Here is a 25,113-nt window from a genome sequence, read left to right on the forward strand (position 1 = left end):
TTGGTTGCGGGCACATCCCCAGTAGGAGGTGTGCAAGAGGCAGCTGATCGATGTTTCTAACTCTCTATCCCTCTCCCTTCCTCTCTGTAAAAAATCAATAAAATTAAAAAAAAAAAAGTGAATTTTTCAACTTTCCTACATTTGAAGAATTTCGCCTCTCCTGAATCTCTTTTGCTTAAATTACAGCCAAAACTGTCTTGGAATTTCTATAGGTAATCTATTGTGTAGACACTTGGACATATTAAGGAATGTCTTTCAGTTTATTTGTATCTGCTTTCGTTCGCATTGTTGTGTCATTTTTAATGGGTAAATCTTTCACCATCTTTGTAGAATGCATTGTGTTTATGTGTTTATCTGTTTATTATATGTGATGTGTTTTCTGGCTTCAGGTGGCAATACTAAGGGATCATATTTTATTGGCCTAAAGCAGCTGTTGGCAAACTGCGGCTTGCGAGCCACATGCAGCTCTTTGGCCCCTTGAGTTTTTAGCAAAGGCCAGCTTAGAAGTACCCTAATTAAGTTAATAACAATGTACCTACCTGTATAGTTTAAATTTAAAAAATTTGGCTCTCAAAAGAAATTTCAATCGTTGTACTGTTGATATTTGGCTCTGTTGACTAATGAGTTTGCCGACCACTGGCCTAAAGCAATTAAATACTTACATAGGTTAAACACAATCCTCTGGTCTGACATACTTTAAATTACAGGTTTCTAACAAGTAATATCTGTAAAGTAATTGTTTATAAAACTCGAATGAATACCTATATTCATGAAAATACTGGAAAATAATAAAAATAAATAAAAAATGGTGATGGGAATAAGTAAACTGATAATAGTTATTATTCTGATAACTGTTTTAAATATTGTTGATTTTAAAATTGTACTGCTTCCCAATTATAAGGAATACTAACAGGAGACATCCTACATTAATATCAATGTCCCATTAACTAGGCTATAGGGACTACTAAAGTAAAAAAAAAAAATAATTTAAAAATGCATTCCCAGAACACAAAGACCACAACTTACAACTAGAAATTTTATGCTTTGAAAAATACATAAATTAAAATCTGTTTCCCACTGTGTTGGATTGGACCTTATCTCATCAGGTGCCTAACCATGAATGGATATCTGGGTCTGTCTCTGACACCCCCACCCTCCTGCTTCCCTAACTCAAGCTGCCTCTCCATTCAGATGGGGGGACAGGGAGGGGCTGAGAGAGCAGGCTGCCCTTCCCCTCCCCCCTCTTCACTGAGGGTTTGAGGATCCAGGCAAATCAGAGGCAGAAAGTTTCTGGTTTCAAACCCAATCTGCCCGCCTTCTGAATTCTCTGTCACTTCACTGTGAGAATGTGTTACCGGCCTGTGAAGATCCTGGGAAAGACACCTCCCTGGGACATCTGCAGCTGAAGGGCAGGCCAGCCAGTAGCTCTAAGCACAGCCTCTGGGATCTGGAAACTTCTGTGTGAATTCCAGATTCCTCCTCCCCTCTTTATGCTTTTGCCACAGCTGCCATTTACTCGCTTGCACCCTAATAAAAGAACAGCCCCTCTACCTGGGGAGCCTTGTGCCATCAAAGGGCACCTGGCCCTTTCCTCCCTTTAAAGAAGTAAAATAGCCGAAACCGATTTGGCTCAGTGGATAGAGCGTTGGCCTGCGGACTCAAGGGTCCGGGTTCGATTCCGGTCAAGGGCATGTACCTTGGTTGCGGGCACATCCCCAGTTGGAGGTGTGCAGGAGGCAGCTGATCGATGTTTCTCTCTCATCGATGTTTCTAGCTCTCTATCCCTCTCCCTTCCTCTCTGTAAAATATCAATAAAATATTTTTTTTTTAAAAAAGAAGTAAAATAAACGCCCTCTCTCTGCTCCTGTCTCTTCTCTCCCATGTGAATCCTTTCACAGCCGCGTCACCAGCCAAAACCCCAACAATGACGTGGGAACTCCACCAGGAAGGGCTGTCCCTGTGGGAGGAGGTGAGGGAACCAGGGCTGCCCCCTTGCTCCTGCCCCGCCCTCCCTCCCTCTCTCCCTCCCTCCCTCCCTCTGTCCCTGCAGCTCGGCCCCGCCCCCATCGCGGAGTCGCTCAGCTCAGGCTCTGGCCCCGCCCATCCCGCAGGGAGGAGCATGCGCAGTTTCTTGCAAACGCGGAAGCGGCTGTGGAGAGGAAGGTGGCGGTTCCCCCTGAGGAGGTGTTTGTGCTTTAAAGCTGCTGCTCTCCGTCCTCCTCCCAGCAGGGAAGGCTGAGGGGCGCTGCAGGCGCTGAAGTCCTTGTTGAGGTCCCCGCCCCGGAGCCCCTCACGGCGGTGAGTCCGCGTCCCGGGCGGCTGCGCAGTGGAGGCGCCGCGTTCCTTTGGGCGGAAACTGAGGCCCCGGCCCGCGGTCTGTCCGTCTTTGGCTGTGGGCCACCGCCTGCCGCGCGGTTTTCCTGCTGAAAACCATTCCCGGGGCCGCCGATCCTCCCCGCAGGGCTGAAAGTCTGGGTCAGTGGGTTCCCGCCCTTTGCGCCCCTCCCCCGCCCGGCGCTTTCCACCAAAGAGCCCGGATGGCTCCCCGGCCTGGGGGTCTGCACCCCGCCTTCCTAGGCCCACCCCCATTAATAAGGGGTCTGAATGCCAGGGGAGCACAGTTTCCATGGGGTGGGGCTCAGGGGGAAGAACGCGGTGTCCCCAGAAGAGGTGACCTGCCCGCAGGGAGGGGCCTTGTGGGAGCGGTGACTGCGGGGTCGGGGAACCGGGCTGGGGGGTCAGGAGAGGGAGTGAGAGAGACAGACACGTGGGAGGGAGAAAGGGCAGTGAGGGGCCCACAGAGAGGGGCCCATAGGGGGTGTGGGAGGTACTGGGAAGGATTTAACTCTTGAGTTGTTTAAACAGATTTGAATGAGAATTACAAATCCCCAGTTCATAAAGCTTGCAAATTTTATAATTATTTGCTTTCATTTGCAACTTTATTCACACAGGGAGAGACTGGTTTGTTCCTGATGGGCCCCTTGTCATTTCCTGGAATGGCAAGAAGGAGGTGACGTGGGACAAGAAATGACTAATATCAAGGAATATTAGAAGCACCAATCTTTTTTGTAGATCCATGAATTTGCTTTTTCTATCTTAATTCATGTAAGTGGTCATTAACTTCTGAAATCAGCATTGGTGACATATCACACTCACCTCTTATAATTATTTTCTTAGTATAGTGTGGTCTCCACCTTTTTAACGCTTTAAACCTACAAATCATTACATTAAAAAGAAACAACCCTAATTGTTTTTGGTTTTAAATATATTGTATGTAGTTCAGATACTGAGCCCTGCATCCTTTCTACTGTCTATCGTACTTCGAGACATCCATTGGCACTTAGCAATATGAGGCGATCTCAGCGTGCACTTGGTAAGGATGTCAATGATCTTTTTAAAAAATAAATATATATATTTTAAAAATATATTTTATTGATTTTTCACAGAGAGGAAGGGAGAGAGATAGAGAGTTAGAAACATCGATGAGAGAGAAACATCGATCAGCTGCCTCCTGCACACCCCCCACTGGGGATATGCCCGCAACCAAGGTACATGCCCTGGACTGGAATCGAACCTGGGACCTTTCAGTCGGCAAGCCGACGCTCTATCCACTGGGCCAAACCGGTTAGGGCCCCTAAGTCCCTCTTGTCCATTCTCTGAAAATATTAAAGGGTGGATTGGGTTGAACTGGAACGTGGTTCCCACAGAGCCCCTCTATTCATGGAGAAGTCATTTGATGAGCATATTTCAGTAGCTAACTTTCCCCAAAGGCTTTAGCATGAAGGTCTATTCTCCGTAATTTCCTGGGAAAGGAGGAAGGAAATCTACCTGGGAAACCTGCACGTGCACTAGTTCCTCCTTCAACCCCTCCCACTACCCAGAGGTCTCAGGTGTGCTGGGTCTGCTGTCTGTGCCCAGCACTACTGAAAACAGCTCTGGGGGAGCCTCGCAGGCCCCAGGAGGGAACTCGTTAAAGATGCCCTGTCATGGGCCCCAGGGCAGGCTTTTTTCAGGTGAGGTAATGGTGTTGTGTTGGGTTTAGGGGTTCAGTCGAGCAGCCCATGTTCTCAATGCTGTAGGAGTTTGTGGAAGTCTTTGGAAGGACAGACACCTGAAGACAGAATAAAACCCCTCACCGTGTGGTCTCCATGGAGGAGCTCATTGTTCCTGACTCTCCTGTGACCAAGGACAGGAGGGCATGGCCTTTTCCTCATTTCCAGGTCCTTCTGACTGTGAGTGTGAGGGGAGCTGATTAACAGGCTGTGCTGTCATCTTTGAAGGCACATTCTGTGACTCCTCAATATACTGTCACCTGAGGAAACAACCCAGACCCCATCAGGACCAGGACCACATGGCTGCTTCTCAGGTAAAAGATGTGTCCTGGGTCAGAGGCTGTTTGCTTTTCCTCTAACATCTGTTGATATATTTCTCTTTCCCTTCCCACGCCTGTGTCCCCTCTGCTGCCTGTTATAGTCTGTCCTGTTCCCCACAGCTGGCTGACTCAGTGCTGCTTCTTCCTCTGCCCCGTCATCCCTAAACCCCCCCTTTCTGTCCCTCCACTCGCTCCCCCCAATTCTCCTCTGAACCAGGCTATCTGAAGTGCCTACCCCTCTGTTGCCCCCACTTGGGTTCACCAGGACCCCTCTTCCTCTCAGCTCCCCTTCATGTCTCTGGGGCTCCTTCCTCTCCATATTTCTCTACTTCTGATGTTCTTGCCTTTCTAGGTTGTTTTCCATTCCTTATTTCTTTTTTCTTATGATTGTCAGTGAAAGCAGTATCTATATTTCCCTGTCTCTATGCCTAAACGGTAAACAGGATTTCAGGTATTTTTTTTTTTTTTCAAGTACATTTTTATGGATTTCAGACAGGAAGAGAGAGGTAGAGAGAGATAGAAACGTGAGTGCTGAGAGACAATCATTGATCGGCTGCCTCCTGCACACCCCACACTGGCATTGAGCCCACAATCTAGTCGTGTCCCCAGACCGGGAATCGAATCTGACCTCTTGGTTCATGGGGCAGCACTCAACCACTGGGCCACACCAGCTGGACCAGGCAGAATAATACATTTTTTTAATCTTTTATTATTTTTATTTTATTGATATTTTACAGAGAGGAAGGGAGAGGGATAGAGAGCTAGAAACATCGATGAGAGAGAAACATCAATCAGCTGCCTCCTGCACACCTCCCACTGGGGATGTGCCCGCAACCAAGTTACATGCCCCTGACCGGAATCGAACCCAGGACCCTTCAGTCCGCAGGCTGACGCTCTATCCATTGAGCCAAGCCGGTTTCGGCCAGGCAGAATAATCTTATCCTAAGATTACTCGTGTTAAATTTTCCACTAGGATTATGGGTCATATGTGTCCTATTCCATGAGAACTGTAAATTCCATTAACGACTCTTTTAGTTCAAAGTTCCGTATGAATTTTTTCCTGTTTTCTTTTTCTGTGTGTTCACAAGTATGGCACCTGATGCGGAAACATTGAAATCACAAGTAAAAAGTGAGCTTGTGACACGTGGAAACACAGGCCCCATCTCAGAACCGGGATCAGAATCTGTGTCTTCACCGAAGTTCATTTCGTCGTGTCTGCTTTACACTTGAGAAGAAGTCCATATACTCCCAACCCACCCTCACATTTACAGCTGAGAAATATACACCACTGACCCGAACAATGCAAACAAGCACTCAGATATCCATCTGCCTGTGTCCATGCCTTAATTTATTTTTTTAAATATATATATATATTTTTTTATTTCAGTGAGGATGGGAGAGAGAAAGAGAGAGAGATAGAAACATCAGTGATGAGAGAGAATCATTGATCGGCTGCCTCCTTTACACCCCCTATTTCCGATCGAGCACGCAACCCAGGCATGTGCCCTTGACTGGAATTGAACCTGTAACTCTTCAGTCTGCAGGCCTACACGCTATCCACTGAGCCAAACCAGCTAGGGCTATGCTTTCATTTTAAAGTTTATTTTCTTGTAAAGGAAAATCTGTACTGTGGATCTGTGTACATGTGTCATCCTCATTTGTCAGTGTCAGAAAACACATCAGAGAATGTTACTGGGACAAAGTGATCTTATTGGGTGATTCAGGATGCTCCCCTAGGTTCACACCTCTTCTCCTACGCCCGTTTTCATGTTGGAGTGACGTTATGAACTCCTCTGGTGACCTCTTGGTAACTGTCTTTTCTTTCAGGGACCGCTGACCTTCAGGGATGTGGCCATAGATTTCTCTCAGGAGGAGTGGGAGTGCCTGGACCCAGCTCAGCGGAACTTGTACCTGGATGTGATGGTGGAGAACTACAGCAACCTGGCCTCCCTGGGTGAGGATAACTTCCTTCCGGAGTTCCTACTCCACCCCCACTATTTTATTTCCTTTATTGTTATGACATCTCTAAGGGGCTTCTGCTTTCTATGGTACATTTTTGCTCTCGAGGAACAAATTTGGGCCCTAGCTGGTTTGGCTCAGTGGATAAGCTCGGTGGCCTGCGGACTGAATGGTCCCAGGTTAGATTCTGGTCCAGGGCCAAAGCCCAGGTTGCCCACTGGCTCCCCAATAGGGAGCATGCAGGAGGCTACAGATCAATGATTCTCTCTCATCATTGATGTTTCTATCTCTCTCTTCCTCTCCCTTCTTCTCTGAAAGCAATAAAAAAAATATATTTTTAAAAAGGAACAAAATGGGGGACCTGGCCGGTTTGGCTCAGTGGATAGAGCATCGGCCTGCGGACTCAAGGGTCCCAGGTTCGATTCCGGTCAGGGGCATGTACCTTGGTTGTGTGCACATCCCTAGTGGGAGGTGTGCAGGAGGCAGCTGATCAATGTTTCTTTCTCATTGATGTTTCTAACTCTCTATCCCTGTCCCTTCCTCTCTGTAAAAAATCAATAAAATATATATTTTTTAAAAAAGGAACGAATTGGGGATTCTTTGGTGTAGAAGAGAAAGGCTTTGTGATGTGAATTAGGAACTCAATGTTTGTACACTTTACATGTTGTCTACACTAATTAAGGTACTGTCAGATAATAAAATTTCGAAAATCATTTTATAAAATATTAAAATATTTTAATATTCTGCCATGTCTTCTGGCCAGAGGACAAATTGGATTTGAAATGGAAAAGGTTCTGTCAAAATTCACAGTGTATTTTCTTTTTTGATTTTTTAAAGATTTTGTTGAATTCAGAGAGGAAGGGAGAATTAGAGAGAGATAGAAACTTCAGCTGGGCATTAATTGATTTATTTGTATGTGCCCTGCCCAGAGATCAAACCTACAACTTTATTATATCGGTATAATCCTCTAAGCAACTGGGCTACCTGGGCAGGCAGATTGGATTCTTTCACTAGTTCTATGTATCTAGGTTTCTATCATGTCTTTTCATGGCTTGATGTATTATTTCTTTATAGTAGTGAATAAGACTTCATTGTACGTCCTTCAGTGTATTTATCCATTCACTTGTTGACGAATCTCTGCATTGCTTCCAATTTTTTTAAAAAATATATATTTTATTGATTTTTCACAGAGAGGAAGGGAGAGGGAGAGAGAGCTAGAAACATCGATGAGAGAGAAACATCAATCAGCTGCCTCCTGCACACCCTCTACTGGAGATAAGCCTGCAACCAAGGTACATGCCCTTGACTGAAATCGAACCTGGGACCCTTGAGTCCGCAGGCCGACACTCTATCCACCGAGCCAAAGCGGTTAGGGCTGCATTGCTTCCAATTTTTGTAAATTATGAATAAACAGCCCCTTTCTAGGCTTTTATGTAGATAAAAGGCTTAACTCTTTGGTTTAAGCAGTAAGGAGCCCAATTACTGGATCCCATGATGAGCGTATATTTAGTTTTATAAAAACCTCCAGACTCTCTCCCCAAGGGGCTGTAGCATTTTGCATTTTCAGCAGCAGTGATTGGTGTTCCAGTTGCTCCACCATCACAAAGGCATTTGGAGGGGTCAGTGTTCTGGATTCTGACCTGTTCGGTGGTGGTCGAGTGTTGCTTGAGTCTGCTCTTTATTCCTTCTCATTGTTTTAATGTACATTTCCTTAGTGACCTAAGACGTGCAGGATCTTGTCACACTGATTTTCTGTGTGCATATGTTTTGTAGTGCTGTGCGTTACGGTGTTGGGCCCTTTTCAGTCATGTTGGTTCTTTTGTCCATGTTGAGTTTGAAGGCTTCTTTGTGTGTTTTGCATAATTGTCCTATACATGTTGACTTTTTTATTAATATATATATATATATTTATTGATGTCAGAGAGAAAGGGAGAGGGAGATAGCAACATCAGTGATCAGAGAGAATCATTGATCGGCTACGTCCTACACACCCCCTACTTGGGATCGAGCCCGCAACTTGGTATTGTGCCCTGACCAGGGATCGGACTGTGACTTCCTGGTTCATAGGTGGATGATCAACTGCTGAGCCTTGCCAGCTGGGCCATGTTGACTGTTACAAATATATTTTCTCAACCTGTAGCTTCTTTGTTTTTTTGTCTGCTGAGAATGCCATGTTTATTGTTCTTTTTTCTTTAATGTTTGAGTTGATACATTGGGGGTTTCCATTTTAATACAATGGATTGAAATAGAAACTTCGTTATGTATTTGCCTTTCAAAAATGTGAAATGTATTAATAGTTTTATATTTAAAAACATGGAAGTTGATATTTGCAGCTATTGTGTCATTTCTGGAATAAACACATAGTGAGTCATATCTTGAAGGAGATGAGGTGAGATATAAATTTTGTCTCCTTACATGTCAAGTCAAATGAAGTCTTTTAATTTATTTTAAACTAGGGGCCTGGTGCACAAATTCATGCAGGGGTGTGGTCCCTTGGCCCGGCTGGTTATCGCTGTATCGCCCAGTCCCGATCAGGGCCAATCGGCTCTGGGGAGGGATCGCAGGAGTTTGGCCGGCTGTGGGAGCGCACTGACTGTGTTCAGCTTCTGCTCCCTGGTGGTCAGTGTGCATCACAGCAACCAGTTGAGCTGTCGACTGGTCATAACGGTCACTTAGGCTTTTATATATATAGATGGAACAGCATCATTATAAAATAGTTATTTTTTTTCCCAGTCCGATATCTTCACTATTGCAAATAGTGCTGCAGTGGATATATGGGTGGGTATATCTTTTTGAATTTGTGTTCTCTGTATAAATCCCCAGAAATGGAATCGCTGTGTTACCTGGTACCTTTTGTAAATATTGGAAAATCCTCCATCGTGTTTTATCAGTAGCTGCACCAGTGTTTTTACAATTTTGCTGACAGTGCATGAATGTTCTCATTTCTCCACTTCGTTTATACTTGTCGTTTTTTGAGTTATGGATGATGGCCACCCTGTTAGGTGTTTGGTGGTATTTCACGGTGGTGTCCATTTGCATTTCTCTGATGATGAATGCGTTGAACATAACTTAATATGTTTATTGGGCATCTTTATGTCTTGTTTGGGAAATGTCTAGTCAGGTCCTCTGCCCATTTTTCAATCATATTGACTTTTGGTGTAAAGTTGTGAGAGTTCTTTATATATTTTGGCTCCTTAGCTTTTGAGGCTGTAACATTGCTGGACTTTTGTTCTTGTTATTTTGTGGTTTCTTTTGGTATGCCAAACTTATTCTTTTGTCATCTCATTTCCTTATTTTTTGGCTTCTTTGTTAGGCCTAGGAAGATATATCCAAACCAGTATTTTTAAGAGTGATGGTAAAGTTCATTGACTTTGTTTTCTCCTAGTGTTTTCAGGTCTTTTATTTTAGTTGTTAATCCATGCCGAGTTCATTTTGGTTTATGGCCTATGAACGGGGTCTAGTTTTATTTTTTTTGCATGTATCTGTTCCATTTTTGTCACACTACTTGGTGAAGAATCTGTCTTTACCTATTGTGTATTCTTCTTTTAAAAAAATATATATTGTATTGATTTTTTACGGAGAGGAAGGGAGAGGGATAGAGAGTTAGAAACATCGGTGAGAGAGAAACATCGATCAGCTTCCTCCTGCACACTCCCTGCTGGGGATGTGCCTGCAACCAAGGTACATGCCCTTGACCGGAATCGAACCTGGGACCCTTCAGTCCGCAGGCCGATGCTCTATCCACTGAGCCGAACCGGTTAGGGCGCTTTGGACATTTTTAAAGTTGTGTTACTTCTGTTTTCATGTTGATTTATAGAAGGTCTGTATATATTCTGGATATTTACTTATCAGATAATATACTTTGCAGAAATGTTTTCCCCTTATACAGCTTGTATTTTGAACGCACTGAAAATTTGCTTTAATGTGAAGTTATTTTTATATGGGGCGTAATGCCTTTTGACTATTTTGTTTTATTTACCTTTCCTTTTAGTGCTATAATAAAAAAAAATCAAATATCATACAAACTTTTCTCTATGGCCTAGCCGGATTGGTTCAGTGGATAGAGTGTCAACCTGTGGACCGAAGAGTCCCGGTTTCGGTTCCAGTCAAGGGCACATGACCAGGTTGCAGGTTCGACCCCCTAGTAGGGGCCATGCAGATGGCAGCCAATCAATGAATCTCTCTCTCTCTTTTTTTTTTTTTATAATATATTTTATTGATTTTTTACAGAGAGGAAGGAAGAGGGATAGAGAGTTAGAAACATCGATGAGAGAGAAACATCGATCAGCTGCCTCTTGCACACCTCCCACTGGGGATGTGCCCGCAACCAAGTTACGTGCCCTTGACCGGAATCGAACCTGGGACCCTTCAGTCCGCAGGCTGACGCTCTATCCACTGAGCCAAACCGGTTTTGGCTCAATGAATCTCTCTTAATGTTTCTGTTTCTCTCTACGTCTCCCTTCCTCTCTGGAATCAATTCAAATGTATTTAAGAAAAATAATGAAAACTTTTCTGTAACTTTTCTTTCAATAGATTTAGTTATTATTAGCTGTATGTTTCAATCTTTATCCATTTTGGTTTAATATTTGTATATGGTGTTCAATTACAGTCTAACTTCACTCATTCTTTTCCACGTAGACATCTAAGTATCTCAACACTATCCATATATGTGAGACTATCCTTTACTTCTTTGGTGGTATAGGCACCCTTGTAGAAGATTATTTTACCTCATGCGGGAGAAGTTGTAAGCAGCTTCTTTATTCTACAGTGCTTCTTTTTTGTACTTGTTGTTAATCCTCACATGACATTTTTTCCTTTGCTTTTCAGAGAGAGTGGAAGGGTAGGAGCAAGGAGGGGGGGAAGAGAGAGGGAAACATTGATGTGAGAGAGACACATAGACCAGGGATGGGCAAACTTTTTGACTCGAGGGCCACAATGGGTTCTTAAACTGGACCGGAGGGCCGGAACAAAAGCATGGATGGAGTGTTTGTGTGAATTCAAAGTAAAGGAGTGGAGGGGAGAGCAAGAGAACCGGATAGAACAGCCGGATCCGGCCCGCGGGCCGTAGTTTGCCCACGGCTGACATAGACTGCCCCTTCCGCACGCACCTTAACTTAGGTGGGGTGGGAACTTGCAACTGAGCTATGTGCGCTTTAACGGGCATTCAACCCACCGCCCTTCAGTGCACAGGATGATGCTCTAACCCTGAGCCCCACTGGCCAGGGCCTACCATGCACCTTTGTTTACCTGTGTCTTAAAGTGTAGATGATACTTTTGGATAACACCAGTTTTGATATATTTTTTTAAATCAGGAATCATGATGCCTTTAAGGTTATATTGTCTCTCCCATGGTTGTTTTGGTTCCCTGGTGTCCCGTGTCGTTTCATACCAATTTTAGGATGAGGTTTGCTAATTTTGTGAAAAGTGTCATTGGGACATGGATAGTGACGGCTTTGAATGTTTATGTCAACCTTGGGACTCGTGACAGCTTATACTGTTAGCATTCCACTTTAAGGTCATTGCATGTGTAGTTCATTTATTGAGTTCTTGTTTAATGACAGCCAGCACTACTTTATACTCTATTTTTGTTCAATTTAGAGGAAGAGAGCAATAGGGGGAGAGAGAGACAGTGAGACAGAGAGAGACCACACTCTAAACCACTGAGCTACTGGGGCATGGTGAGAATGTCCTTTTCTTATCTGTGGTGTAGGCACCCTTGGTGAAGATCTTTAGACCCTATTCAGGAGAATTTCTTTTTAGGCCTTTCATTCTACCTTCATTATTTCTCTTAATCTCTGTATTACAGGGTATTTTTTGTTTCTTTGTTTATAATTTTTTATTTATTTACTAGAGGCCCAGTGCATGAAAATTCATGCACTGAAAGGGGGGCCCCTCAGCCCAGCCTGCCCCCTCTCACAGTCTAGGAGCCCTCAGAGGCGGGAGGCAACCCTTCGATCAGGGGAATGCGACACCCCCATCACACCTCTGCTGCTGCCACTGCCGGCAGCGTAAGCCTCCGCCGGCCCTGGTTACCTGAGCCTCGGGCGGCCTAAGCAGTTGGGCAGCCACCATCCGAGGCTTGCCTGCACCTCGGGCTGGCCCTTGGCGGCTGGGGGACTGGGGTGGCTGAGGGGCCTGGGGAACTCCAGAGGCAGGCACGTGGTGGGGCTGAGGGGACTGGGCACCTCCATCTTGTGGCTGTGGGTGCTGCCATCTTTGAGGCCGTTGCAGTCAATTAGCATAGTCCCTCTTTATTGTCTGTGGGCGCCATCTTCTTTGTGATGGCGTGAGGGTCAATTGGCATATTCCTTCCTTATTGGCTGTGGGCACCACCTTCTTTGTGATGGCGTGAGGATCAATTAGCATACTCTCTTTATTAGATAGGATTAGTGACCCGGTGCATGAAATTTGTGCACATTAAAAGGGGATTAATTAGAAGAAATATTTTAATATTGCTATTTGCCCTTTCTCTATAATACAAGTGTCAGAGATGAAAGAAAATTAGTAAAATATATATGAAAATCCTCCACCTGTCAGAGTCTGGGTAGCACAACAGGATCCTGCGTCAAGTCCCCGCCCACCCACGTGTGCCTCAAAATTGCGCGGGACCCAGACCCAGCCACCCCCCCCCCATTGGGCTAGATCCAGACCCGGCTGGTCCCTCCCTTGTCAAGCCCCGCTGGGCGGGGAGCGCGGCCTGGGGTCCCTTGGCCTAGCACTGGGGCAGGGAGTGCACCTTGAGGTCCCCATTGAGCAGGGGCATGGCCTCAGGTCCCCCAGGGCAAGGGGTGCAGCCTCAGGTCCTGTGGCCTGGTTCTGGGGCGGGGGCATGGCCTGAGGTCCCCCATCACGCTCCACTGGGCGTGGAGTGCGGCCTCAGGTTCCCTGGCCTGGTGCCAGGGCCCGGGGGCGCGGCCTGAGGTCCCCCGTCAAGACCCGCCGGGCAGGGGAAGCAGCCTGAGGTTGGGGGCACAGCCTCAGGAACTTGGCCTCTGCTGTGGGCACCACCATAGTTGTGGTGGAGTGACGGTCAATTTGCATATTTCCTCTTTATTATATAGGATTTTATTTCAGAAGGGAAGGGAAAGGGAGGAATAGTTAGAAATATCAATAATGAGAGAGAATCATTGATAGTGTCTCCTACATATTCCCTACTTAGGATCAAGCCAGCAACCCTGGCCTGTGTTCTTGAGAGGAATGGAATCCAGTACCTTTCAGTTCACAGGCCTGCGCTCTGTCCACTGAACAAAACCGGCTAGAGCTGACCAGAAGCTTTGACGTATGTTTTAAAATCAGGAAGCCTAAAGCCTTTAATCTCACACATTCTTTTCACGATTCTTTGGTTACATGGAGTCCTGTGATATTGACATTAATTTTAGAAACAGCTTTTCTGTTTCCACCAAAAGTGTCACTGGGACTTTGATAGGGATTGCTTTGAAGGTTTAGGTCACTTTGGGTACTAATGACAGCTGATACTGTTAGCATTTCACAGTAGGGTCATGGAATGTGTTTTCCAACTTACTGATTTCTTCTTTAATTACAGCCAGCAATGTGTATGTTTGTGTGTGTGTGTGTGTGTGTGTGTGTGTGTGTATATATATATATATATATGTTTTATTTTCTTAGTTCTCACCGGATTATATTTTTCCCATTGAGTTTTAGAGAGAGTGGGAAGGACAGGCTGGGTGGATTGAAAAAGAGAGAGAGAGCCGAAACCGGTTTGGCTCAGTAGATAGAGCATCGGCCTGCGGACTGAAGGGTCCCGGGTTCAATTCCGGTCAGGGGCGTGTGCCTTGGTTGCGGGCACATCCCCAGTGGGAGGTGTGTAGGAGGCAGCTGATGGATGTTTCTCTCTCATCGATGTTTCTAGCTCTCTGTCCCTCTCCCTTCCTCTCTGTAAAATATCAATAAAAAATATATTAAAAAAAAAAAGAAAAGAGAGAGAGAGAGAGAAATACCGATGGTGAGAGAGACACATTGTTTGTTTGGCTTCCTCACACGTCCCAAATGGGGTTGGGATCCAACCTGCAACCATTTGGTGGGTGGCCCATGCTCAAACCACTGAGCACACTGCAGAGGGCAGCCATTAGTATTTTATGATTGACATCATATAAATCATGCACCTTCTTAGGAAGTAAAGTATTAATATTTCATTTTCAATTATGCTGTTATTCATGTAAACACATTCTTAATTTGTTGTTTTGTATTAATTTCTTTAATGTACAGGAATACAGCTAACTTTGTTGGTTAGTTTTATGTACTATGTTAGGAGAAATTAATTATATGCATATATATTACTAGACGCCCAGTGCACAAAATTCGTGCACGGGGTTGTGTGTCCCTCAGCCCAGCCTGCACCCTCTCCAATCTGGGACCCCTCCAGGGATGTCCGACTGCCCGTTCCTACCAGAATCGGGCCTAAATGGGCAGTCGGACATCCCTATCTCAATCCAGGACTGCTGGCTCCCAACTGCTCTCCTGCCTGCCTTCCTGATGGCCCCTAACCACTTCTGCCTGCCAGCCTGATTGCCCCTAACCACTCTGCCTGCCTGGTGCCCTAACCTCTCTGCCTGCCTGCCTGATCACCCCTAACCGCCTCTGTCTGCCTGCCTGATCACCCCTAAGCAACTCCGTCTGCCGGCCTGATTGCCCCTAACTGCTTCCCTGCCTGCCTGATCGCCCCTACCTGCCTCTGCCTGCCAGCCTGACCACCCCTAACTTCCCTCCCCTGCCAGCCTGGTCGCCCCTAAGTGCCCTCTGCTGCTGGCCTGATCGCCCCTAATGACCTATACCTCGGCCCCACCACCGTGGCTTTGTCTGAAAGAAAATCCGGTTGGATGTCCGAAAGGTGTCCAGTCTAATTAGCATATTATCCTTTTATTAGTATAGACTAGTGGCCCGGTGCATGAAATTCGTGCACAAGGGGGGGGGGTGTTCCTCAGCCCGGCCTGCACCCTCTCCAATCTGGGACCCCTTGAAGGATGTCCTACTGCCGGTTTACAGGGATCGGGCCTAAACCGGCAGTTGGGCATCCCTCTCACAGTCCGGGACTGCTGGCTCCAGCCACTCACCTGCCTGCCTGCCTGCCTGATTGCCCCTAACCACTATGCCTGCCGGCCTGCTCTCGCCCAAATGCTCCCACCGCCAGCCTGTTCACCCTCGACTGCCCCCCACCGCCAGCCTGTTCACCCTCGACTGACCCCCTGCTGGCCTGCTTGCCCCCACTTTCCCTCCCCACTGGCCTGCCCACCTCCAAATGCCCCCCTGCTGGCCTGCTCACTCCAAACTGCCCCCCCCCACCTCTGTCCTGATCACCTCCAACTGACCCCCACTGACAGCCTACTCGTCCCCAACTAGCCCCCCTGCTGGTCTGCTTACCCTCAACGGCCCTGCCCCCCACCAGCCTGATCACCCACAACTGCCGTCCCATCCTGGCCTGATCACCCACAACTGCCCTCCACCTCTTGGCCTCTAACCGCCTCTACCTCCGCCCTGCCACCATGGCTTTGTCCAGAAGAACGTCTGGAAGGTCTCCTGGAAGGTCTCCCAGTCTAATTAGCATATTACCCTTTTATTAGTATAGATAGAGGCCTGGTGCATGGGTGGGGGCTGGCTGGTTTGCCCTGAAGGGTGTCCTGGATCAGGGTGGGGGTTCCCTTGGGGCATGTGGCGGCCTGGGCAAGGGGCCTGTGGTGGTTTGCAGGCCAGCCACACCCTCATGGTGTGAGGGTCCCCGCTGGGATTCCTGGCCAACCTGGGTGAGGAGCTGATGGCTGTTTGCAGGCTGACCACGCCCCCCGGCGACCCAAGCTCCCAGCCCCTCCTTTTTTTTTTTTTTTTTTTTCAGCGCCTCCTTGAGCAGAGGCCAGGGCCGGCTGGAAGCAGGTATCTGGGATTTATTTTTCTTCTGTAATTGAAACTTTGTAGCCTTGAGCGGAGGTCAGGGCTGGCCAGGGCAGGTGGGAAGCTTGGCTTCCTCCATCGCCAGGGGCAACCCAAGCCCCCTGCTCGCTCCAGCTCCATGGCTGCCGCCATCTTTGTTGGGATTTATTTATCTTCTATAATTGAAACTTTGTGGCCTTGAGTGGAGGCCAGGGTCGGGCAGGGCAGGCGGGAAGCTTGGCTTCCTCCATCGCTGGGGGCAACACAAGCCTCCTGCTAGCTTCTGGTCTGTGGCTGCCACTATACTTGTTTTGTTAATTTGCATACTCACTCTGATTGGCTGGTGGGCGTAGCAGAGGTACGGTCAATTTGCATGATTCTCTTTTATTAGATAGGATTGGAAATGCAGTCTGTGATTTGCAATACAGAATTCTGCCACCTGTTAATGTGATCATTTTAAGGATTTTCTCTCTTTGCTGTGACCATGGGAACTACTTAAAATACCTTATTTTCTAAAGTTCCATAGGAGAAATCAAAGGGATATGTGTGTTCTTTTAGAACACCACAAATTTTTATATTCTCTAACTTTTCTACATACAAGGAATCTTCACATTTTAGTGCTGTGTAGACTATAAGTTACCTCCAGAAGTATATTTCTTAAGGATTATTTATAAGGCACGTCTAATAATGAGAAGGTCTGATAATGAGAAAGTTTTGGAACTGGAAAAGTTTTTTCCTCTCCATTCTTGATGAGTTGTTTTTTTGGTATTCTTGTTAGATGGTTTTTGTTCATTTATCAGTTCGTGTTTTATTTCATGCCCTTTTTTTACCCCCAATATTATTCCACTTAGGAACCTCCTAATGATCTTAGAGGAGCTGTTTTTTCCAAGAGAAGTTTTTTTTTTATGCTTTTAAGGTAGTATTCTGGAATTCATGATATTCTCATTGTTTTTTTAATCTGTTCTCACATTTCTATTCATTCTACTTAGACTTCATTGAGCTGCTTGCATTTGTATGTCTCTTCCTCCAATTGTCAGGATCTTAAAAGATTAATTTTTTGTATAAGCTACATTCTCCTTTTCACTATCGTGTCTTTATGGGATCCTCTTGGAGGTCGATTTGTTAGTGTCTTAGAAATTCCTTAAATTGTCTTCATATTTCCACGTTTGTTGGCTTTTCTTAATAAAAATTTTAATGAATTAATATTTTAATGATTTATGTACAAATTCTTTGATTATTTAATTTTTTAAAAATGTGTCGTTATTGATTTCAGAGAGGAAGGGAGAGGGTTAGAGAGATAGAAGAGAAAGAATCAATGAAGAGAGACAATCATCAATTGGCTCCCTCTTGCATGATCGGGGATTGAACCTTCAACACAGGCCTATGCCCTGTCATGGAACCAAACCATGACCATCTAATTCATAGATGGAACCTCAACGACTGAGCCACTGCTGCCAGACAAATTCTTTGATGTTTTAAGTTGAACATATCTTTCACTAATGATTCTACTGTATAGTGTAACACGTTTGGGCTCCAGTTTGTAGTGAACCCCTTTCACGTCTCGCGTGGTTCAGGGTTCACGTTCAGGGTTCGGGCTCTGGAGGAGGCCTCACACAAATGAAAGAGACTAGAAAATATTAATTTGGAAATATTGGGGGCCAGGTGGGAGCCCAACTCAAGGGGAAGGACACCACTTTGCTTCGGCCTAGCGATCCCTTTTATTAAGACTGGGATCCATCCATAGCTCAAGGCAGGCAATTCCAGTAATAGCCAATCAGCAAGGATTTACATAAAACTAGAAGGTGGAAGTTGCATCAGCTACCATTGTCTCACCTAAACAATGGGTGGAGGCTCTGACCTTTCAGAGGTTCAAGGTTGACCAGCCTTCCGGGTTCCTTGTCCACACCTGCTAGTGAAGACAATGGGTGGCTTCTAACACTACTGTATTTTTTAATTCTGGTATTATAGTTTTCGATTTTCCCTTTAATGTGATGTTTATAAAATACAAAATACTTTCTCATTCTATTTTCACTTTGCTTATGTAATATTTTGGTGATATTATTTAGTTGTCTTTTTGTTTTCTTTTGGGCTGTAAGATATTTAGTTTAATTCTTTTTCAGGTAATTAATATATTTCCATTAATGTAGTGCCAGTTTGATTACATTTATTTTTTTTTCCTGATGGTACACTTTTTTGAATGACATGATATTTTTGTTGAGATTCCAGAATTGTAAAGTAGTGGGCTTTTGAACATGCTTTCTATAGGAGGAAACAAATAATAACCATCTGTGGAAGAAATTCTTTCGGTCAACACTGTTTTCAGGATCTGTATTCTTTTTTTTTTTTTCAAATATATTTCTTTATTGATTTCAGAGAGGAAGGGAGAAGGAGAGAGAGATAGAAACATCAATGATGAGAGAGAATCATTAATTGGCTGCCTCCTGCACGCCCCGCCCTGAGGATGGAGCTCGCAACCCAGGCATGTGCCCTTGGCTGGAATCGAACCTGGGACCCTTCGGTCCGCAGACTGACGCTCTATCTACTGAGCCAAGCCGGCTAGGGCCAGGATCTGTAATCTTGGCTCAGTTCTCTGTTTAATTTCCCAGTTGAAATGTTCTTTCTTTCTCAGACCCACGGTATCTTTTCAGGCTTCATATACATCTTCAATACCACAGTCTTTGTGGTGCTCAATTTCTCATTGTTTCTTAGTAGCAGCCGCTACAGGGCACTCACCGTGTACCACCATTCTGTTCTCACTCTGTGTCACGCACAACAGACACTTGTTCTTTAAGATGCTTCAAAACAGGGAGATCATTCAACACGCACTTCCTTCCTCTCTCTCTCTCCAGCTAAGAAACTGGGAATTGGTAGTGTTTTTGTAATATTGCTATTGTGTTCCAAGGGCTTTGAGCAGGTACCATTGGTAAATGTAAGCAACTCTTTGTTCCTCTTTCATGTGAGTTTTCTTCATTGTACCTGTCTTGAGCTTTGTTTGAATTCTGCACTTGCTCTTAGAGGACTCCAAAATGTCATTTGGTCAATACTTGCTGGTAAGTTCAAAGTGCACTCACCTAATTGTCAAAACCTAAATATTTGTTTTCTTTCAGCTCTACTACCTAAAGGTAACCATGCCTTTATGCCAAAGCCCGGAATACAAGATTTATTCCCTGAAATAATACTGGTAAGATATAAATGGTGTCGCTTTGACAATGTACACTTAATGAAAACCTTAGAATTTGAGGAAGAATGTGATGAGAATGGAGGATATCAATATAAACAGAACTAATCTGAAATAGTCTGATGTAATAAAAGCGTAATCTGCTAAGTGTCCGACCAATTGGTTGACCATTTGGTCGACCCTTCAACCAGTCGTTCTGACACGCACTAACCACCAGGGGCAGATGCTCCGATCAGTAGATTAGCTTGCTACTGGGGTCCGGCCGATGACTGGGTGAGAGGGCCGGACACGCCCTGGAGAAACACACTGATCTACCAATGGTACCTCCCTGGCTGTGGTCCTTCCTGGCTGGCCCCCATCCATCCCCATCGGGACTGGGCTATCGCCCTCCAGGCCGAGGGACCCCACCCATGCACGATACCGTGCACCAGCACTCTAGTTATCATAACGAAATTCTTCTTACCTAAAGAGGTTATGTGTATTAATGCATTTGAGAAACCTCCCAATTTAAGTTCAGTTACATTGGGAGATCTGTGTGTTTATGCACTTGAGGGCTGAAAACAACTTTTTACTGTTATGCATTCTTGGGAAGAAAATCTGGATAAACTAGGAATTCACATAGTCTGTAGAGTAAATAATCATTTGAATTGTTTAAAATGTAGGGTGGGATTAAACTTTCATTCAATCATTTCTAAAATGTGTAGATTTATAATATACCTATAAAATTAAAATGTGCTCAATTTGGCAATCTTTTATGTTTTTTTTATTAAAAAATATTTTTATTGATTTCAGAGAGTAAGAGGGAAGAGGAAAACATCAATTATGAGAGAGAATCATTCCTTGGCTGCCTCCTGCATGCCTCCTATGGGGGACCAATTCCAAAATCAGAGCATGTGCTCTCACTGGAAATGGAACCATGACCTTCTTGTTGAGACATCGAAGTTCAAATACTGAGACATGCTTGCTGGGAAAATAAGCAATCTTTTAAAGAAGGATTCATCCTTCTTCCTTTGACAGTGCTTTGTGCTTATTTTTTGTCTATAATTTTAATATATTAGTATAGCTTTTTTTATACAACTATCTTGGTTTAATGAGTATCACAAAATGGTACTTACGGAACAAGTGTACATGTTTAATGAAATTATAACTGTCACTAAAGGCCTTTCTATCTCCCATTATCACCAGAGTACACATAATGGAGATAGCATTTATCATTGGATTGAACATTGGAAAAAGTTTAAGCAAGAGTCACATCTTAATCATCGGACAAGTGAGCTTGCAGAGGACCATTATACAAGTGGAAGATTCTTTGACGAAATGTTCAATCACAATATACGTCAGATTTTTCCTATTGTGGAGAAGACACACAAAGAGAATAAATGTGTCCAGTCTTTTCAACAGTCTTCAAATTACACTGAACAAGAGAATATTCATGATAAGGAGGAGGCTTACAAATGGAATTCATGTGGGAACATCTTAAGTCAAATATTCAATCTAAATAAAATGAAAAAAATCCATAATGGAGAAAAACCTTATCAATGTAAAGATTCTGGTAAAACATCTATTTGGCCTTCAGATTGCACTGTAAATCAGAGAATTCATCCTGGAGAGAAGCCTTACAAATGTAAAGCATGTGGCAAAGCCTTTAAATGTCATTCATCTCTTATTGTACATAAGGGAAGAATTCATACTATTGCAAAACCTTACAGACTCAGGGAAAATGGAACAGGCTTTAGTCAGTCCTCAAGATATACTCAACATCATAGAAATCATAGGGAAGAAATAACTTATAAATGTTCAGAATGTGGGAAAGCCTTTATTTGGCCCTCAAACCTTATTATACATCAGAGAGTTCATACTGGAGAGAAGCCTTATAAATGTAGCAAATATGGCAAAGCCTTTATCGATTCCTTTTACCTTAATCATCAGAGGGTTCATACTGGAGAGAAGCCTTATGAATGCAGAGAATGTGGCACCGCCTTTAGCCGGTCCTCACACCTTACTTATCATCAGAGAGTTCATTCTGGAGAGAAGCCTTATAAATGTAAAGTATGTGGCAACGCCTTTAGGTGGCGCTCAAACCTTATTACACATCATAGAGTTCATACAGGAGAGAAGCCTTATAAGTGTAGAGAATGTGGCAAAGTCTTTAGCCAGTCCTTCTCCCTTAATCGTCATCAGAAAGTTCACACTGGAGAGAAGCCTTATAAATGCAGAGAATGTGGCAAAGCCTTTAGATATTCCTCCTCCCTTAATCTACATCAGAGAGTACATACTGGAGAGAAGCCTTATAAATGTAGAGAATGTGGCAAAGCCTTCAGTGAGTCCTCAAAACTTACTCGCCATCAGAAAATTCATACTGCAGATAAGGTTTATAAATGTATGGCATGTGGCAAAGCCTTTAGCCGGTTCTCACACCTTACTTATCATCAGAGAATTCATGCTGGAGAGAAGCCTTATAAATGTAAAGTATGTGGCAAAGCCTTTAGCCGGTTCTCACACCTTACTTATCATCAGAGAGTTCATTCTGGAGAGAAGCCTTATAAATGTAAAGTATGTGGCAAAAACTTTAGCTACTCCTCATATCTTAATCGTCATCAGCGTATTCATACTGGAGAGAAGCCTTATAAATGTAGAGAATGTGGTAAAGCATTTAGCCAGTACACATCCCTTACTAATCATCAGAAAGTTCACACTGGAGAGAAACCTTACAAATGTAGGGAATGTGGCAAAGCCTTTAGCCACTTATCAACCCTTACTAATCACCAGAAAGTTCACACTGGAGAGAAACCTTATAAATGTAGAGAATGTGGGAAAGCCTTTAGCAGGTCCTCAAATCTTACTGCACATCAGAGAATTCACACAGGAGAAAAGCCTTATAAATGTAGAGAATGTGGCAAATCCTTTGTCAACTCCTCAGGCCTTACTAGGCATCAGAGAGTTCACACTTGAGAGAAGCCTTATAAATGTAGAGACGGTGGCAAAGCCTTTAGCCAGTCCCCATCCGTTACTAAGCAACAGAGAGTTCACACTGGAGAGAAGCTTTATAAACGTAGATAATATAACAGCCTTTCATCAGTGTTCCTGCCTTACTGTACAGCAGAGTTCATACTTGAGAGAAGAGTTACAGATGTGAGGAGTGTCATAAGTCCTTTACCAGAAGTGAGAACTTACTGAACATTACAGAATGGATACTGGCAAGAAGCCTTATGAATGTGAAAAACGTAGAAGAGCCTTTAAAAAGCGTTCATGTCTTGCTGTACCTGAGAGACGTCATACTAAAGAGAGTCCTGCGGACTGGTTTGGCTCAGCGGATAGAGCGTCGGCCTGCGGACTGAGGGGTCCCGGGTTCGATTCCGGTCAAGGGCATGTACCTTGGTTGCGGGCACATCCCCAGTAGGGAGTGTGCAGGAGGCAGCTGGTTGATGTTTCTCATCGATGTTTCTAAGTCTATCCCTGTCCCTTTCTCTCTATAAAAAAAAAAATCAATAAAATATATTTAAAAAAAATAGAGTCCTTACAAATGTAGAGTTTGGGCTGGAGCCTTTACACGCAGCTCACAATTTACTGAACATCGGAGATTTTATAGTGGAGGAAAGCTTTACACTGTAGAAAATGTGAGAAAGCCTTTAACCTGAGGTCTAACCTACTCAAAATTTTAGGAATCATTCTAAAGAGAAACAATAACAAAGTTTTCATCCAAGGATTTAAACTTCAAAGGTTGAAGCTACATTGAGAGTGATAAAATAAGATCTTACACATTATCAGACATTTGAGGATATCAGTGTATATCATCATGTCTCATACAACATCTGATAATTATTACTGGATCGAGGTCCAGCAGATATAAAGAATGTGACAAAGCTTACTCAGTATGCAAACTTTACCCAACATCAGAATTCATACTGGGGAGAAATTACAAAAGCAAACATTATCCTCAAGTCTTTTAATCAGCATCTGTAGCTTATGGCTCACATTGGAATTTCTTTAGGAGGGAAACCTTACAACTGAAGAATGTGGGAAATTGGACTTACAGCCCCAGTCTTTTTTTTTTTTTTAATAGATTATTTATTTATTTATTTATTTATTTTTAAAATATATTTTATTGATACTTCACAGAGAGGAAGGGAGAGGGATAGAGAGCTAGAAACATCGATGAGAGAGAAACATCGATCAGCTGCCTCCTGCACACCTCCCACTGGGGATGTGCCCGCAAGCAAGGTACATGCCCTTGACCGGAATCGAACCCGGGACCCTTCAGTCCGCAGGCCGACGCTCTATCCACTGAGCCAAACCGGTTTTGGCTCCAGTCTTAGGGATTGTAACTGGGTAGAAATCCTACATTCATGATATAGGAGGAAGGACTTTTGTTTAAAATATACAGTTTATAAAACTCCAAGGAATTTATGCCTTACGTGACTTTAAAGATGTAAACTTTATCCAAGTATGTAATTGATTATGAACTTTAAAGTATCACTGAATTCAGACTAGATCAGTAGCCAAAATTTGTTTCAGGTATTGTTCTACATCAGAAGGTTTATTACACAGTGTCCTCCAAACTTTAAATGTAGTTAGGTAATGTTTGTATCCTTGAATATATCAAAAGAATTGATGTTTCTATATGTACAATTATTTAGAATGTTATCTCATGTATATTGAAATCATTGGAAGTCTTTTGAGAAGGAAATATTAATGTTATTCTATTCCCATATCACTTGATGGTGCTGTTTTATTCCTGGTGTATGTGTGAAATCATGGGGTTGATCGTTTCTGCCTTAAAGATCTGTGAGCTGTTGTATATTATATGAACTTCGCTTGTGTACAATTTCCCATGGAATATTGGGTACATTGTAAGGCGCACTATTTTCTTCTATTACAGAATAATCCTATTGAATAAATCTCTTAAAGTAGTTCTTGAGTTTTGTAAATGATGTCATCAAAGTTACTTCCTCTTCTGTGCCACTGTGTTCAGCTGAAAACTTTTTGAGTGCATGTCAATTTGTGGTTATCGCATTTAGGTGACCAGAACTACACTCAGGACAGTGCTGTCTGTGTAATAGGTTTTCCATAATTAAGAGGAATATTGCAATACCAGTGACATTGTTGTACCCAGGATGCAGAATCAGCATGAACTCTGCAGGTGGAGAGAGGACACCTTTCCCAGGCTGCACTGCTGGCTGAACTCAGAAAAATTAATTCTATTTCTTTCATTCCCTATTTCCTGTTTTTCTCATTTTTCACTCTATCTTCTAGACTGCCATTCCTTTTGCAGTGCTATGACCACAGCATGTGAAGCTTCCTGTCCCACATCAGCCTTTCAAGCCCCTGTAACTTCCACTCAGTAGTTTGGAATTTATAATGCAATGACTGACATCAGAATTTGGCAAATATTTTGCTTTATTTTCATGAAGGAGGTAGCCCACCATTCGGGTTCTCATGCGGACACCTATAGTTTTTAATACGAATATGAAGTTTTGGAATACCACAAATTGGCATCTGTGTACTTAGCAATTGGAATGATTTTTCTTGTCCTGATTTTCATTGGAAACTTTAAGAATTTCTCATTGTTATCCTGTTAACTTATTTATTGGGATGAAATTAACCCTTGTTAAACAGGTTTTATTCTCACTTTTTATATATATATATATATATTTTTTTTTATTTATTTACTTTTTATATATTTTTACTGATTTTAGAGAGAAAGGGAGAGGGAGAGAGCTAG

The 25,113-nt window shown here is 43.7% G+C and overlaps 1 protein-coding gene across 4 annotated transcripts; it reads left to right on the forward strand.

Moving 5' to 3' along the window:
- Positions 1–2,119: 2,119 nt before the first annotated feature.
- LOC308235931 (uncharacterized protein) lies at positions 2,120–22,865 on the forward strand. Of its 4 annotated transcripts, none has more exons than XM_080645179.1 (6): positions 2,130–2,298; positions 2,952–3,105; positions 4,221–4,366; positions 6,200–6,326; positions 19,321–19,394; positions 20,577–22,453. In XM_080645179.1, exons 3-6 carry the CDS (start codon positions 4,352–4,354, stop codon positions 22,341–22,343), a joined length of 1,983 nt encoding a protein of 660 aa, XP_080501305.1. In that variant the 5' UTR covers positions 2,130–2,298; positions 2,952–3,105; positions 4,221–4,351; the 3' UTR covers positions 22,344–22,453. The 4 variants fall into 4 exon arrangements, with proteins under 4 accessions (XP_080501307.1, XP_080501306.1, XP_080501305.1 ...); XM_080645182.1 differs by having other exon boundaries at positions 2,138–2,298; positions 4,281–4,366; XM_080645181.1 differs by lacking the exon at positions 2,952–3,105 and having other exon boundaries at positions 2,120–2,298; positions 4,281–4,366; positions 20,577–22,865.
- Positions 22,866–25,113: the final 2,248 nt, after the last annotated feature.

The sequence above is a fragment of the Plecotus auritus genome (genome assembly GCF_963455305.1).
Source record: "Plecotus auritus genome assembly, chromosome: 10".
In the NCBI taxonomy this organism is placed as follows: Eukaryota; Metazoa; Chordata; class Mammalia; order Chiroptera; family Vespertilionidae; genus Plecotus; species Plecotus auritus.